This window comes from Salmo salar, unplaced genomic scaffold, assembly GCF_965601325.2.
Source record: "Salmo salar unplaced genomic scaffold, fSalSal1 ptg000152l, whole genome shotgun sequence".
Lineage (NCBI taxonomy): Eukaryota > Metazoa > Chordata > Actinopteri > Salmoniformes > Salmonidae > Salmo > Salmo salar.
Window position 1 is genome coordinate 1539838 of NW_027675323.1, and position 18871 is coordinate 1558708.

The 18871-nt window shown below is 40.2% G+C and overlaps 1 protein-coding gene across 1 annotated transcript; it reads left to right on the plus strand.

Annotated features, from left to right (window-relative positions):
* Positions 1 to 3000: 3000 nt before the first annotated feature.
* LOC145866978 (uncharacterized) lies at positions 3001 to 15770 on the plus strand. Its single transcript, XM_082971034.1, has 2 exons — positions 3001 to 3007; positions 14708 to 15770. Exons 1-2 carry the CDS (start codon positions 3001 to 3003, stop codon positions 15637 to 15639), a joined length of 939 nt encoding a protein of 312 aa, XP_082827160.1. The 3' UTR covers positions 15640 to 15770.
* The last annotated feature ends 3101 nt before the right edge of the window (positions 15771 to 18871 follow it).

Here is an 18871-nt window from a genome sequence, read left to right on the forward strand (position 1 = left end):
AGCACAGCCTTTATGTCATTATTATAGATGGTATCCCACACCGTAGCAGCATAGCCTTTATGTCATTATTATAGATGGTATCCCACACCGTAGCAGCATAGCCTTTATGTCATTATTATAGATGGTATCCCACACCGTAGCAGCACAGCCTTTATGTCATTATTATAGATGGTATCCCACACCGTAGCAGCATAGCCTTTATGTCATTATTATAGATGGTATCCCACACCGTAGCAGCATAGCCTTTATGTCATTATTATAGATGGTATCCCACACCGTAGCAGCATAGCCTTTATGTCATTATTATAGATGACATCCCACACCGTAGCAGCATAGCCTTTATGTCATTATTATAGATGGTATCCCACACCGTAGCAGCATAGCCTTTATGTCATTATTATAGATGGTATACCACACCGTAGCAGCATAGCCTTTATGTCATTATTATAGATGACATCCCACACCGTAGCAGCATAGCCTTTATGTCATTATTATAGATGACATCCCACACCGTAGCAGCATAGCCTTTATGTCATTATTATAGATGACATCCCACACCGTAGCAGCATAGCCTTTATGTCATTATTATAGATGGTATCCCACACCGTAGCAGCATAGCCTTTATGTCATTATTATAGATGGTATCCCACACCGTAGCAGCACAGCCTTTATGTCATTATTATAGATGGTATCCCACACCGTAGCAGCATAGCCTTTATGTCATTATTATAGATGACATCCCACACCGTAGCAGCATAGCCTTTATGTCATTATTATAGATGACGTCCCACACCGTAGCAGCATAGCCTTTATGTCATTATTATAGATGACATCCCACACCGTAGCAGCATAGCCTTTATGTCATTATTATAGATGGTATCCCACACCGTAGCAGCACAGCTTTTATGTCATTATTATAGATGATGTCCCACACCGTAGCAGCACAGCCTTTATGTCATTATTATAGATGGTATCCCACACCGTAGCAGCATAGCCTTTATGTCATTATTATAGATGGTATCCCACACCGTAGCAGCATAGCCTTTATGTCATTATTATAGATGGTATCCCACACCGTAGCAGCATAGCCTTTATGTCATTATTATAGATGGTATCCCACACCGTAGCAGCATAGCCTTTATGTCATTATTATAGATGGTATCCCACACCGTAGCAGCATAGCCTTTATGTCATTATTATAGATGGTATCCCACACCGTAGCAGCACAGCCTTTATGTCATTATTATAGATGGTATCCCACACCGTAGCAGCATAGCCTTTATGTCATTATTATAGATGACATCCCACACCGTAGCAGCATAGCCTTTATGTCATTATTATAGATGGTATCCCACACCGTAGCAGCATAGCCTTTATGTCATTATTATAGATGGTGTCCCACACCGTAGCAGCATAGCCTTTATGTCATTATTATAGATGACACACCGTAGCAGCATAGCCTTTATGTCATTATTATAGATGGTATCCCACACCGTAGCAGCATAGCCTTTATGTCATTATTATAGATGACATCCCACACCGTAGCAGCATAGCCTTTATGTCATTATTATAGATGGTATCCCACACCGTAGCAGCATAGCCTTTATGTCATTATTATAGATGGTATCCCACACCGTAGCAGCATAGCCTTTATGTCATTATTATAGATGACATCCCACACCGTAGCAGCATAGCCTTTATGTCATTATTATAGATGGTATCCCACACCGTAGCAGCATAGCCTTTATGTCATTATTATAGATGACATCCCACACCGTAGCAGCATAGCCTTTATGTCATTATTATAGATGGTATCCCACACCGTAGCAGCATAGCCTTTATGTCATTATTATAGATGATGTCCCACACCGTAGCAGCATAGCCTTTATGTCATTATTATAGATGACATCCCACACCGTAGCAGCATAGCCTTTATGTCATTATTATAGATGGTATCCCACACCGTAGCAGCATAGCCTTTATGTCATTATTATAGATGGTATCCCACACCGTAGCAGCATAGCCTTTATGTCATTATTATAGATGGTATCCCACACCGTAGCAGCATAGCCTTTATGTCATTATTATAGATGGTATCCCACACCGTAGCAGCATAGCCTTTATGTCATTATTATAGATGATGTCCCACACCGTAGCAGCATAGCCTTTATGTCATTATTATAGATGACGTCCCACACCGTAGCAGCATAGCCTTTATGTCATTATTATAGATGACATCCCACACCGTAGCAGCATAGCCTTTATGTCATTATTATAGATGGTATCCCACACCGTAGCAGCATAGCCTTTATGTCATTATTATAGATGATGTCCCACACCGTAGCAGCATAGCCTTTATGTCATTATTATAGATGACGTCCCACACCGTAGCAGCATAGCCTTTATGTCATTATTATAGATGACATCCCACACCGTAGCAGCATAGCCTTTATGTCATTATTATAGATGGTATCCCACACCGTAGCAGCATAGCCTTTATGTCATTATTATAGATGGTATCCCACACCGTAGCAGCATAGCCTTTATGTCATCTACTAAACCACTCACCGTGCTCGAGAGCATAAAATCCATGCTGCATTGTGGGTAAATGGTGACTGATTTATAAATAATAATGAGTAGTTATTTATGATGTAATGGGATTTGTAGATCAGTCAGTCGGCAGTCGCCTGCAATGTCGAACAGGCCCAATACCAAACCAATCAGGTGGTTGTTTGATCAAATGAAGCTTCAGACGTCATTGATGACATGCTGCTGATAAAGTGATACAGGCATCGGTACACTGCTTTGAAGTTTACTGCTTAGCGATTTGGACGCAGGCCTCGTAGCTCCGGTATCAAACATAACATCCCTAATGAAAAGTTGTCAAAACAAAAAGGAGCAAGCAGGTTGATTTCCTCTGTCGATTTGAGCCCACAGCAAGAAGGCACCAGAGCCTACCGTGCTAACGGCTTCCCTCTAGATAACACAACCACACAGTTCATGAAAGGTATGAGGTGAAGCTTGAGCTAGATATCGACCTTCCTGTTCCCGTCCCTCAAGTCAGTGAGTCAACACAGGAAGGAGCAATGGATGGATAGTTCATTTATTTCCAAAGCTGCAATGATGGGACACACACAGTATGGATGAATGATCAGTAGTGACGGGATATAAATAGCAATCCCATAGTAATTCTCCATAAATCTGCCCTATAATATACTAACAAAAAACTATCAAGATGTCTGTCAAAGTTATTATGATCATATAGTGGATTTAACAGTTCCTAATAATTCCTAATTTACTATAATAAAATAAATACATAGTTTCCATGTGTAATCTCATATTCACAACATCAGAATAAACTGTCATCCATTTTAGTATCAAAATATATCAAATTAACCTGAAATATTACTCAACGTCCCCCTCTGGTGGTGAAGAAGTATAATCCACCTAAACTAACAGAACCGGGCTGATAAACTGGCTGGTGTTCATGAGTTTATAAAACACATACTTTATACATGTCATAAATTACCTGCATTGATGAGACACACAGTGTGGATGAATGATCAGGATATAAATAGCACTCCTAAAGAAGATGCAGTGTGGATGAATGATCAGGATATAAATAGCACTCCTAAAGAAGATGCAGTGTGGATGAATGATCAGTAGTCGACAGGATATAAATAGCACTCCTAAAGAAGATGCAGTGTGGATGAATGATCAGGATATAAATAGCACTCCTAAAGAAGATGCAGTGAGGATGAATGATCAGGATATAAATAGCACTCCTATAGAAGATGCAGTGTGGATGAATGATCAGGATATAAATAGCACTCCTATAGAAGATGCAGTGTGGATGAATGATCAGGATATAAATAGCACTCCTAAAGAAGATGCAGTGTGGATGAATGATCAGGATATAAATAGCACTCCTGAAGAAGATGCATTTTCCAGTTTGCTACCAACTTGATAGAGGGAACTTCAGCATAAAACCCACATGGAAAACTGAGATTCGGCAAATAACATATAAAGAGAGGCCAAACCAACAACAGAAGTTACTAAAACATAAATTGCTAATTTATGATTTAAAAGGTGGATTTTATGATCTAATGTCAACTTTATACATTTCTATCCCAGGACCACCCAATTTTCAAATTCTCCATAAATCTGCTGTGGATTACCCAGAATCCCATACCTTTATCACTGAATGTAATGTAAACACACGAGCAGCAGTCTAAGGTCCTGCATCTCAGTGGTAGAGGCATCACTACAGACCCGGGATCAAAACTACAGACACGGGTCCGTTATTGTAAATAAGAATTTGTCCTTAGCTGGTTTGCCTTGTTAAATAAAGGTTAAATAAATGTTTTAAATGTAACTTCATTACACCGTTACACTGGCATACAAACCCGGTAGCATAGAGTTGATAATACATATGACGTTGGAAAATAGTGCATTGTGGGTAGTTTAGAAGATGTCCCTAAATAAGTTAATACTGTAACGACCCTGGGTTTATAAGCACGGATATTGACTCTGCCGTTCGAGCTTTTGCGGCACAGTCGATAGCGCGCTGGACTTCGGGCTTGAAGGTCGAGGGTTCGAGACCTGCTCCCTGCTGTTTCATTACAATACATTTGTAATAACGCAAAAAACATAACTGTTTGTCCTTATAGGGAACCAGATCGTGACTACAACTAGCTTACTAAGTCTTTAACCACACTGTGTTGTTACACTGGTGAGTAAAAAAATCTTCCTACAATCAAACTTGTCTGAAAATAAAGTATACATTTTACTCTACTGCGTTACCCACTCCAGTCAGCAGATGGCGGTCTGGGAATTTAAGGCGATGCTGTTGGTGTGACGTATAATGTAGTGGACGGAACGCTTCTTTCAACAGCAACAACAGTTATTCAGCCACCACGGTAGCTTGCTAGACAAAATAGCCGAACCAATAAAGCTCTTTAGATGCTTTAGTGTATATTAGCCACTGTGTTTTAAACCCACTTCTGTCGTCTAGTTAGTTATCCGTTTTAATTTCATATTTACGGTGTTTTTGTTATTGATCAGCTAGCGGGCTGGTTAAGTTAGCATTAGCTTAGCTAACATCCCCGACCATGAGCTCACCAAGCTACTCTCCTCCTGCTAAAGAAGAGGTCTGCTGGACGGAGAAAGAGGGACTGTGGCTGAACGTTTTCGTGAAAGAGGAGAAGGAAGAGGAGGCTGTTTCAATACAAAAACAAGTAGAGGGTGAGGCTGTAACTGTGAAAGAAGAAGAGAAAGACGTTTCAGTGAAAGAAGAGGAAGTCGCATTCAGAGTGAAAGACGAGGAGGATGTTACAGTAAAAGACGAGGAGGAAGAGAAAGAGGAGGATGCAGTTTATGGGGTGAAAGAGGAGGAGGGGGAGATGACTGTCACATTGGAAGAAGATGAAGAGGAGGAAACTGGACATCTGGGCCCGGTTTCCCAAACGCATCTTAAGGCGTCCAATGGTTCTAACGGTGAACTTAGCCATAAGATGGTTTTGAGAAACCGTTCCCTGATTAACACTAGTAAGTACTGTCTTAAAAACAGAGGTACAAACTCTGCAGTTGTTGAACTGATGTTTGGTGTTAAAGGGGAAATATGCAATAGCTACATCCATATTTAGACTTTTTAATGATTTTTTTATAGCCATGTATTCTTGAAGAATATAACACACGTCTCATGAGCTTAGTTCAACTGTTGTACCCCATCAGAACCCCAAATAAGCTTTTTTTACTCCAATGTTTAGAAACAATGTAAATCAATACTGTATAGCCTCAACATGGTTAAAACTATAATGTTGATATCATGGATGGTCAGTCTTTGCATCCGCAGGTCTGTCTATGAATTTGAGATTAGTTACATTTCTCCAGCCCCATCATCATCTTATTACCAAATCAGTGGTGGAATTACAGCTTTGTTATTGTTTGAACTGCAGATTAATTGGTTGATTGTGTGGCTTGTTTAAAGGGACAACCTAGTTTTTAAACAGAAACAAAATGGCTGCCCAGAGGCTTGGTTTGGTAAACAGCTGAGGGATGGGGGCTGGAGAAATGTAATCACTCTCAAATTCATAGAGGAAGCTATTGTAGAAACCGTAACCCAACACCTAGAGACCTCTTCAAGAAGTTCAGACATCTTGACATAACAGTTATAAGGTGTTGGCTTGACAGTTACTGGACCCAGGTTTGAGTCTAGCTCAGGACTACCCCCTGAATTGACTACACTATAAATACAAGCACTGGCCATCCATGACATCCATAAGGTCAAAATTATCATTTTAAACAAGATTTCACAGCTATACAGTGCTTGTTAACAAACAGTGGCGTTATACAAGCTTATGTTTTGGTTTCTGGTGGGGTAATACAGTTTGAGGCATTTATAAGTTATATTCTTCAAGAATCAATGGTTATATAGTAAATGGGTCTTTCTATAACTGCCAGTGAAGATTTCCTGTGGGGGTCAAATTGTTAACCAGGTAGGCTAGTTGAGAACAAGTTCTCATTTGCAACTGCGACCTGGCCAAGATAAAGCGTAGCAATTCGACGCATACAACAACACATGCAATAAACAAAACATACAGTCAATAATACAGTAGAACAAAAGAAAACAAAAAGTCTATATACAGTGAGTGCAAATGAGGTAAGTTAAGGCAATAAATAGACCATGGTGGTCAAATAATTACAATAAAGCAATTAAACACTGGAATGGTAGATGTGCAGAAGACGAATGTGCAAGTAGAGATACTAGGGTGCAAAGGAGCAAGATAAATAAATACAGTATGGGGATGAGGTAGGTAGATAGATGGGCTGTTTACAGATGGGCTATGTACAGGTGCAGTGATCTGTGAGCTGCTCTGACAGCTGGTGCTTAAAGCTAGTGAGGGAGATATGAGTCTCCAGCTTCAGAGATTTTTGCAGTTCGTTCCAGTCATTGGCAGCAGAGAACTGTGAGGAAAGACGACCAAAGGAGGTGTTGGCTTTGGGGGTGACCAGTGAGATATACCTGCTGGAGCGCATGCTACGAGTGGGTGGTGCTATGGTGACCAGTGAGTTGAGATAAGACGGGGCTTTACCTAGCAGAGACTTGTAGATAACCTGTAGCCAGTGGGTTTGGCGACGAGTATGAAACGAGGGCCAACCAACGAGAGCGTACAGGTCGCAATGGTGGGTGGTATATGGGACTTTGGTGACAAAACGGATGGCACTGTGATAGACTGCATCCAGTTTGTTGAGTAGAGTTTTGGAGGCTATTTTATAGATGACATCACCGAAGTCGAGGATCGGTAGGATGGTCAGTTTTACGAGGGTATGAAGGATGCTTTGTTGAGATATAGGAAGCCGATTCTAGATTTAATTTTGGATTGGAGATGCTTAATGTGAGTCTGGAAGGAGAGTTTACAGTCTAACCAGACACCCAGGTATTTGTAGTTGTCCACGTATTCTAAGTCAGAGCCGTCCAGAGTAGTGATACTGGACGGGCGAGCAGGTGCGGGCAGTGATCGATTGAATAGCATGCATTTAGTTTTACCTGCGTTTAAGAGCAGTTGGAGGCCACGGAAGGAGAGTTGTATGGTATTGAAGCTCGTTTGGAGGTTAGTTAACTTCTCTAGGGCCAGTGGGACGATTTCGTCCCACCTACGTAACAGCCAGTGGCGCGTTATTCAAATACCTTAGAAATGCTATTACTTCAATTTCTCAAACATATGACTATTTTACACCATTTTAAAGACAAGACTCTCGTTAATCTAACCACACTGTCCGATTTCAAAAAGGCTTTACAACGAAAGCAAAACATTAGATTATGTCAGCAGAGTACCCAGCCAGAAATAATCAGACACCCATTTTTCAAGCTAGCATATAATGTCACATAAACCCAAAAGACAGCTAAATGCAGCACTAACCTTTGATGATCTTCATCAGATGACAACCCTAGGACATTATGTTATACAATACATGCATGTTTTGTTCAATCAAGTTCATATTTATATCAAAAAACAGCTTTTTACATTAGCATGTGACGTTCAGAACTAGCATACTAGCAAACTTCCGGTGAATTTACTAAAAATGTACTAAATTACTCACGATAAACGTTCACAAAAAGCATAACAATTATTTTAAGAATTATAGATACAGAACTCCTCTATGCACTCGATATGTCCGATTTTAAAATAGCTTTTCGGTGAAAGCACATTTTGCAATATTCTAAGTAGATAGCCCGGCATCACAGGGCTAGCTATTTAGACACCCAGCAAGTTTAGCACTCACCAAACTCAGATTTACTATAAGAAAAATGTTATTACCTTTGCTGTTCTTCGTCAGAATGCACTCCCAGGACTTCTACTTCAATAACAAATGTTGGTTTGGTCCCAAATAATCCATAGTTATATCCAAATAGCGGCGTTTTGTTCGTGCGTTCAAGACACTATCTGAAAGGGTAAATAAGGGTTACGCGCCCGACGCGTTTTGTGACAAAAAAATTCTAAATATTCCATTACCGTACTTCGAAGCATGTCAACCGCTGTTTAAAATCAATTTTTATGTAATTTTTCTCGTAAAAAAGCGATAATATTCCGACAGGGAAAGCGTGTTTACGTTCAAAGAGAGAGAAAGTAAAAGCATGGGATCCCCTCGTGCACGAGCCTCAGTCTGATGGCCCTCTGATCGACTTCCATCCAAACGCGCTAAAGTTTTTCAGCCAGCGGCTGGAATTACATCATTCAGCTTTTTCCCGGGTTCTGAGAGCCTATGGGAGCCGTAGGAAGTGTCACGTTACAGCAAATATCCTACATTTTCTTTAAACAGAGCCAAGAAGCCCAAGGAATGGTCAGAGAGGGTACTTCCTGTTTGCAATCTTCTCAGGTTTTTGCCTGCCATATGAGTTCTGTTATACTCACAGACACCATTCAAACAGTTTTAGAAACTGTAGGGTGTTTTCTATCCAAAGCCAATAATTATATGCATATTCTAGTTTCTGGGCAGTAGTAATAACCAGATTAAATCGGGTACGTTTTTTATCCGGCCGTGTAAATACTGCCCCCTAGCACTAACAGGTTAACACAGTGTCCAAAGAGGGGCCAGAAGTATACAGAATGGTGTCATCTGCGTAGAGGTGGATCAGAGACTCACCAGCAGCAAGAGCGACATCATTGATGTATACAGAGAAGAGAGTCGGCCTGAGAATTGAACCCTGTGGCACCCCCATAGACTGCCAGAGGCCCGGACAACAGGCCCTCCGATTTGACACACTGAACTCTATCAGAGAAGTAGTAGGTAAACCAGGCGAGGCAATCATTTGAGAAACCAAGGCTGTCGAGTTTGCCAATAAGAATGTGGTGATTGACAGAGTCGAAAGCCTTGGCCAGGTCGATGAATACGGCTGCACAGTAATGTCTCTTATCGATGGCGGTTATGATGTCGTTGATGTAGTTAGTATGCCAAAAGTTCCCGGATGTCGTACTAAATTCGCCAAAATATGACGTATACACGCAGTACTTTAGGGCCCATAATGCAATTCTTCAGGAAATGGACGTAGCTTCACATCATTTTCAGATTTGAAGAAAATGGCGGAAAATATGCAGCCGAAGTCCAACGAGAGCCGAAACAAATTCATTGCTTTAACTAATTATGACAAATGTTAAGAACATGTTAAGCAATGTAATAAAGACATTTCTTTTCAAGTAAGTTACCGTACACGATATTTTGGCTGACAATTTGCTTGCATGTTATTACAGCAGTATGTACCGGCATGTTAAAACCTCTCTGGGGTAGGTGGGACGCTACCGTCACACCTCGCCAACAGCCATTGAAATAGCAGGGCGCCAAATTCAAAACAACAAAAATCTCATAATTCAAATTTCTCACACATACAAGTATTATACACCATTGTAAAGGTACACTTCTCATTAATCCAACCACAGTGTCCGATTTCAAAAACACTTTACGGCGAAAGATTATGTTAGGACACCAACTAGACAAGAAAAACCACACAGCCATTTTCCAAGCAAGGAGAGGCGTCACAAAAACCAGAAATACAGCTAAAATTAATCACTAACCTTTGATGATCTTCATCAGATGGCACTCATAGGACTTCATGTTACACAATATATGTATGTTTTGCTCGATAAAGTTCATATTTATATCCAAAAACCCCATTTTACATTGGCATGTAATGTTCAGAAATGTTTTGCCTCCAAAACCCCCGATGAATGAGCACATCAATTTACAGAAATACTCATCATAAACGTTGATAAAATATACAACTGTTATGCATAGAATTAAAGATATACTTCTCCTTAATGCAACCGCTGTGTCAGATTTCAAAAAAGCTTTACGGCGAAAGCACACTTTGCAATAATCTGAGTACAGCGCTCAGACACCAAAACAAGCCATACAGATACCCGCCATGTTGTGGAGTCAACAGAAGTCAGAAATACCATTATAAATATTCACTTACCTTTGATGATTTTCATCGGAATGCACTCCCAGGAATCCCAGTTCCACAATACATGTACGTTTTGTTCGATAAAGTTCATGTTTATGTCCAAATACCTCCATTTTGTTCGCGCGTTAGGTTCACTATTCCAAATGCAGAAGGCGCGCGCACTAAAGTCCAGACGAAAAGTCAAAAAAGTTATATTACAGTTTGTAGAAACACGTCAAACGATGTGTAGAATCAATCTTTAGGATGTTTTTATCATAAATCTTCAAAAATATTCCAACCGGATAATTCCTTTGTCTTCATAAAGGAAAGAGAACTGAGCTTGTGCTCATGGCTGCGTGCGTAACTAAAATAATGGCTGACGGCCAGACACCTGACTCAATCAGCTCTTATTCTTTCCCCATTCACAGTAGAAGCCTGAAACAACATTCTAAAGACTGTTGACATCTAGTGGAAGCCTTAGGAAGTGCAATATGACCCCATAGACACTGTATATTGGGTGTTAGATAGGCAATCACTTGAAAAACTACAAACCTCAGATTTCCACACTTCCTGGTTGGATTTTTCTAAGGTTTGCCTGCCATATGAGTTCTGTTATACTCACAGACATTATTCAAACCGTTTTAGACACTTCAGTGTTTTCTATCCAAATCTACTAATTATATGCATATTCTAGCTTTTGGGCCTGAGTAGCAGGCAGTTTACTCTGGGCACGCTTTTCATCCGGACGTGAAAATACTGCCCCCTACCCCGATGAAGTTAACCTCTATGGGCTAGGTGGGACGCAAGCGTCCCACCCGTGGTGCACTCCATCAACTGCAGGTGTATTTCAAGAGCGGCAAATTTGAATCCAAATAAATGTCAAAATTCAAATTTTTCAAACATACAACTATTTTACACCCTTTGAAAGATAAACATCTCCTTAATCTAACCACGTTTTACGATTTCAAAAAGGTTTTACGGCGAAAGCATAAATTTAGAGTATGTTAGGACAGTACATTTACAAGAGTTGTGTGTAATGTTTTGTCAATTCAAAGACAGGGTCACCAAAACCATAAAACCAGCTAAAATGATGCACTAACCTTTTACAATCTCCATCAGATGACACTCCTAGGACATTATGTTAGACAATGCATGCATTTTTAGTTCTATCAAGTTCATATTTATATCCAAAAACAGCGTTTTACTATGGCATTGATGTTGAGGAAATCGTTTCCCTCCAATAACCGGCAGTCAAGTCAGCACCACAAATTAAATAATTAAAATTAGAAAACATTGGTAAAATATTATATTGTCATTTAAAGAATTATAGATTTACATCTGTTGAACGCAATCAACTTGCCAGATTTAAAAATAACCTTACTGGGAAATCACACTTTGCAATAATCTGAGCACTGCGCCCAGAAAAATACGCGTTGCGATACAGACTAGCCGTCATGTTGGGGAGATCTAAAATCAAAAATACTATGTAAATAATCCATTACCTTTGATTCTCTTCATCAGATGTCACTTCCAGGTATCACACGTCCATAACGAATGTATTTTTGTTCAAAAAAGCTCATCATTTATGTCCAAAAATCTCCGTCTTGTTAGCACATGATCTAAGCCCGCCGGACTTCACTTCATGAACGAGGGGAAAAAATATATTTACGTTCGTTCAAACATGTCAAACGTTGTATAGCATAAATCATTAGGGCCTTTTTTAACCAGAACATGAATAATATTCAAGGTGGACGAATGCATTCTCTTTTATAACGTATTGGAACGAGGGTACCCAACATGAACTCGCGCGCCAGGTGTCTAATGGGCCATCATCGTTCCATGGCTCTTGTTCGGTCAGATCTCCCTCCAGAAGACTCAAAACACTTTGTAAAGGCTGGTGACATCTAGTGGAAGCAATAGGAAGTGCCAAAATATTCCTCAGCCCCTGTGTTTTTCAATGGCATAGGTTTAAAGGTAATACAACACATCAGGTATCCACTTCCTGTCAGAAAATGTCTCAGGGTTTTGCCTGCCAAATGAGTTCTGTTATACTCAGACACCATTCAAACAGTTTTAGAAACTTTAGGGTGTTGTCTGTCCATATATAATAAGTATATGCATATTCTAGTTACTGGGTAGGATTAGTAACCAGATTAAATCGGGTACATTTTTTTATCCAGCCGTGCAAATACTGCCCCCTAGCCCCAACAGGTTAAGCATTTCCAATCCAAAATGAAATCTAGAATCAGCTTCATATTTCGCAACAAAGCCTCCTTCACTCACGCTGCCAAACATACCCTTGTTAAACTGACTTTCCTGCCGATCCTTGACTTCGGCGATGTCATTTTCAAAATAGCCTCCAACACTCTACTCAGCAAACTGGATGCAGTCTATCACAGTGCCATCCGTTTTGTCACCAAATCCCCATATACCACCCACCACTGCGACCTGTATGCTCTCGTTGGCTGGCCTTCTCTACATATTCGTCGCCAAACCCACTGGCTCCAGGTCATCTATAGGTCTTTGCTAGGCCGCATTCACTCAGCTCACAGGTCACCATAGCAACACCCACCCATAGCACGCACTCAAAGAGGTATATCTCACTGGTCATCACCAAAGCCAACACCTACTTTGGACACATTTCTTTCCAGTTCTCTGCTGCCAATGACTTGAACGAATTGCAAAAATCGCTGAAGTTGGAGACATATATCTTCCTCACTAACTTTAAGCATCAGCTATCTGAGCAGCTTACCGATCGCTGCAGCTGTACACAGCCCATCTGTAAATAGTCCATCCAACTGCCTACCTCATCCCCATGTTTTTATTTACTTTCTCTGCTCTTTTGCACCCCAGTATTTCTACTTGCACATCATCATCTGCACATCTATCACTCCAGTGTTAATTTGCTAAATTGTAATTACTCTGCTACTATGGCCTATTTATTGCCTTACCTCCTTACTCCATTTGCACAACTGTATATAGATTTTTCTATTGTGTTATTGACTGTATGCTTGTTTATCCCATGTGTAACTCTGTGTTGTTTGTGTCGCACTGCTTTGCTTTATCTTGGCCAGGTCACAGTTGTAAATGAGAACTTGTTCTCAACTGGCCTACCTGGTTAAATAAATCAATAAAATCTGAACTTTATTGACAACACCCAAATGGATACTGTCATTAACGCAGTTCTTCAATAATTACACATAATTATTAATGCTTTAGCAAACATTTTATTAAACAGGACATTCAAATGAGCCTTACAATTATAATCCAAAGTAGTGTGAAATGTACTCATAAGCAACCTGGAAATGGAGGTTACTCCCCTGAGTCTCCCCCATTCACATTCAGAATACATTGTGAAAAACTAAAATCTTTGCTCACCATTTTTGCTCCAGGCAGATATAGTACATCCATAACTATCGGTTTCCTCATTAGCAGATATACTACATCCATAACTAGTGGTCTCCTCATTACCAGATATACTACATCCATAACTAGTGGTTTCCTCATTACCAGATATACTACATCCATAACTAGTGGTTTCCTCATTACCAGATATACTACATCCATAACTAGTGGTTTCCTCATTACCAGATATACTACATCCATAACTAGTGGTTTCCTCATTACCAGATATACTACATCCATAACTAGTGGTTTCCTCATTACCAGATATACTACATCCATAACTAGTGGTTTCCTTATTACCAGATATACTACATCCATAACTAGTGGTTTCCTCATTACCAGATATACTACATCCATAACTAGTGGTTTCCTCATTACCAGATATACTACATCCATAACTAGTGGTTTCCTCATTACCAGATATACTACATCCATAACTAGTGGTTTCCTCATTAGCAGGGAGGAGTTTCTGCAATCAAATTGCCCTCGTGCCGCAATTTTAGCAAATACAGAAAGGGGCCTATATTGGAGACCAAAAGTCGTCTGGCACACTGCTTAGAGTTTCAACAACATGAATAACTTATTTCTAGCCTACAATCATTGATGTTACTACGAATGTGAAAACAAGACAAAATATGACTATTCTTGCTCATTTTAAGGCAAATATCAAATAATTGTAACATTCATTACAGACGTCAATTGTTGTCCAACATCATGGCTACGCTGTTGGCATCACCTTTTACAGTGGATTACCGCTGTTGTGGGCCTTTAATCATCTGTCTGACTTTGTTGTTCACACAGGAGAGAGACGTGACTATCGTGGATCCTCTGGGGAGCCTCAACAACATCATGATGCTGAAGAGGCAGAGAAGAGTCTCTCCAGATCAGAACACCTCAAGAAACACCTGCAGACATCCACAGGGAAGAGAACTCACTGCTGCTCTGACTGTGGGAAGAGATTCACCTCATCAACAGGCATTAAAATTCATCAGAGAACACACACAGGAGAGAAACCATATAGCTGTGATCAATGTGGGAAGAGTTTTACTGAGTCTGGGGGTCTGATATTACACCAGAGAAGACACACAGGAGAGAAACCTTATAGCTGTGATCAATGTGGGAAGAGTTTTGGTCAATCTAGCAATCTGACAGTGCACCAGAGAACACACACAGGAGAGAAACCATATAGCTGTGATCAATGTGGGAAGAGTTTTACTGAGTCTGGGGGTCTGATATTACACCAGAGAAGACACACAGGAGAGAAACCTTATAGCTGTGATCAATGTGGGAAGAGTTTTGGTCAATCTAGCAATCTGACAGTGCACCAGAGAACACACACAGGAGAGAAACCATATAGCTGTGATCAATGTGGGAAGAGTTTTACTGAGTCTGGGGGTCTGATATTACACCAGAGAAGACACACAGGAGAGAAACCTTATAGCTGTGATCAATGTGGGAAGAGTTTTACTGAGTCTGGGGGTCTGATATTACACCAGAGAAGACACACAGGAGAGAAACCTTATAGCTGTGATCAATGTGGGAAGAGTTTTACTGAGTCTGGGGGTCTGATATTACACCAGAGAAGACACACAGGAGAGAAACCTTATAGCTGTGATCAATGTGGGAAGAGTTTTGGTAAATCTAGCAATCTGACATCACACAAGAGAACACACACAGGAGAGAAATCTTATAGCTGTGATCAGTGTGGGAAGAGTTTTGCTGATTCTGGCTCTCTGACTCAACACCAGAGAACACACACAGGAGAGAAACCTCATAGCTGTGACCAGAGATAATCTGATAAAAGATCTCTGATCAAATATCAGAAAATACATACATGAAGGAGTTGTTTCATGATATCAATGAATTAATGTCACAATGTAGAATGTTTTAACATTGTAGAAGGAGTATTTTAATAATGTCACAATGTAGAACCCTAAACGTGTGTCCCCTGTTCTATTGATTTCAACATGATATGGATATTAGCCTCAGAGGGAAAATCCAGGCTCTGAAATGGAAGAGTACTATTTATGAGATTTAACAAAAAGTGACTAACAAAAAAAGAGTTGTGTTACACTTACCATGTTGGTGACCCACTGGAATCAAAATGCAACACTTCAAAATGTAGCTAGCTGTTTTCTACAAATTGTCCTCTAACCAGGGATGTACACATTATTCCCAGATTCCGTGTGGTTTTTGAGCTGTTAGTTTTAACAGGACGTGCAACTTCATCTCCCTTCTGTCACACAATTGATCTCATCGTGATATCGATGAGTTATGAAAAATAAGTGTTGCGTTCCTTTGTTTAGGGACCCTAAATTTAAATGCATCACTCCAAAATGTAGCTGACTGTCTTCTGCAGGTTGTCCTCTAACCAGTGAGGTAAAATATATCTCCCATTTCCATGTGTTTTTGTTTTGTTGTGTTAGTTTGAAGAGCAGATTCAACCTGATTTCCCCCCTAATGGATATCAGTGATTTATTGCTGCTTGTACAGTTTATAAGGTGCTTGTTTAAAAAAATACAAGTAATATGATTATTGTGGCAGATGTTTGTGTAAATAGCACATGTTATGTTTAGGTTTTCACTTTATCCCAAACTGTTTCTGCATATTGGTTATTGATTTGGACACGTTAAAACTGTGTTTTGACATTGGGGCTATTTCATATTTACATTTCATGTAACATTTAGTAATCATAATTATTTGTGCAACCAACTGACAATTTTTTTGGTACAATTATATTGACATTGTTGCCCTGTTTTTAGAATATCAGGGTTCATTCTCAGATGTGCCAACCCAAATGTACTAGAGCATGACATTGGGGACTGGGCCCCGATCCAACAACATGCCTATCTAGTGAACCCTGAAAAGAGAGAGAAGCTCCGCAGTGAGGTGGAAAGTTACTACGGATGTTTGCAGGAGTTTCCTCTTGAAATCAGACATGTCCGTGGTAAGGACAACTTGGTTGCTGATTGTCTCAAGGGTGGGCAGTCAAAAAGATTTGTGTTTTGCGTTTAACCAGTGTGTTACCATGGATCACATATTATTTTGACACGTTTTTCCGTGTTGGAGATGAGTTTTATCTCTTATTCTTTTCTGTATGTTTTTGAAACTGCACTGTTGGTTAGGGGCTCGTAAGTCAGCATTTCACTGTTAGGTCTGTTGTATTCGGCGCAGTACAATTTGATTTGAGTTTTGTTATACGGCATGTTTTTCCGTATTTGAGATGATTTTTGTTTGGGCTCGTTCCAAGGGGACGAGAGTTCTAGAAGCTAGTGAGTTTTAGGAAGACGAGAGTTCTAGAAGCTAGTGAGTTTTAGGAAGACGAGAGTTCTAGAAGCTAGTGGGTTTTAGGAAGACGAGAGTTCTAGATGCTAGTGAGTTTTAGGAACATGAGAGTTCTAGAAGCTAGTGGGTTTTAGGAAGACGAGTGTTCTAGAAGCTAGTGAGTTTTAGGAAGACGAGTGTTCTAGAAGCTAGTGAGTTTTAGGAAGACGAGTGTTCTAGAAGCTAGTGAGTTTTAGGAAGACGAGTGTTCTAGAAGCTAGTGAGTTTTAGGAAGACGAGAGTTCTAGAAGCTAGTGAGTTTTAGGAAGACGAGTGTTCTAGAAGCTAGTGAGTTTTAGGAAGACGAGTGTTCTAGAAGCTAGTGAGTTTTAGGAAGACGAGAGTTCTAGAAGCTAGTGGGTTTTAGGAAGACGAGAGTTCTAGATGCTAGTGAGTTTTAGGAACATGAGAGTTCTAGAAGCTAGTGGGTTTTAGGAAGACGAGTGTTCTAGAAGCTAGTGAGTTTTAGGAAGACGAGTGTTCTAGAAGCTAGTGAGTTTTAGGAAGACGAGTGTTCTAGAAGCTAGTGAGTTTTAGGAAGACGAGTGTTCTAGAAGCTAGTGAGTTTTAGGAAGACGAGTGTTCTAGAAGCTAGTGAGTTTTAGGAAGACGAGAGTTCTAGAAGCTAGTGAGTTTTAGGAAGACGAGTGTTCTAGAAGCTAGTGAGTTTTAGGAAGACGAGAGTTCTAGAAGCTAGTGAGTTTTAGGAAGACGAGAGTTCTAGAAGCTAGTGAGTATTAGGAAGACGAGAGTTCTAGAAGCTAGTGACTTTTAGGATTCTATAGACAGAAAAAGGAGAAAAAAATAGTACGATTGTATATTATTATTTAGAAATACGTGTTTTTTCTTGTTTTTAATTGTTGACAGCCAGTAGACACCATGATTATATTGTAGAAGGTGAAGCATTGTAGTTGATTATAATGTGAAATGGAAGTTGTTTTCTTTTGGTGGTGAGCAAACTTTTCCAACAAAATATAGGATATATTTGTTGTCTTAAAGGGAGAAGGTGTTACAGGCTTTGGTTTTTCCATTTATGTTTTGAGGTTGGACTTTAGCTTGTTATCACGTCTAGCTCGTTAGCACGTCTAGCTCGTTAGCACGTCTAGCTCGTTAGCTCGTCTAGCTCGTTAGCCCGTCTAGCTCCGTCAGCACGTCTAGCTCGTTAGCTCGTCTAGCTCGTTAGCCCGTCTAGCTCGTTAGCTCGTCTAGCTCGTTAGCTCGTTAGCTCGTCTAGCTCGTTAGCCCGTCTAGCTCGTTAGCACGTCTAGCTCGTTAGCACGTAGGACGCACTGATTGGTGTCACCTCGTTAGTCAGTATGTGTTACACCTGTGCTGGCTTGTCCATCTCGTTAGTGGGAAGGTGTTTCACCTGAGCTGGTCCAGGTTCTATTTAAGAGTGTCTGGCCCAGTGCTCCAGTTGTCTTGATACATGTGGAGAGTCAACACCTTTAGTTGCTCCACCTTTTTGGTTTACTTCCTGTCTTTAAGTTTGGTGTGGGTTTTTCTTTTGTTTGCCTCTTGGGCAGATTTAGTGGGTCTCATGGTGGGTGTCTTTTAGGTCCCAGTTGTTGTTACTAGTCAACTTTCAGTGGACACCCCCATAGTGTCTTTCAGAGCCCCTCCTAAAAAACAAGTTATATTTTGGGTTGGATATTGCATCAAGCTTGATTTGATTTCAACAAATTAACCCAATGACTGACC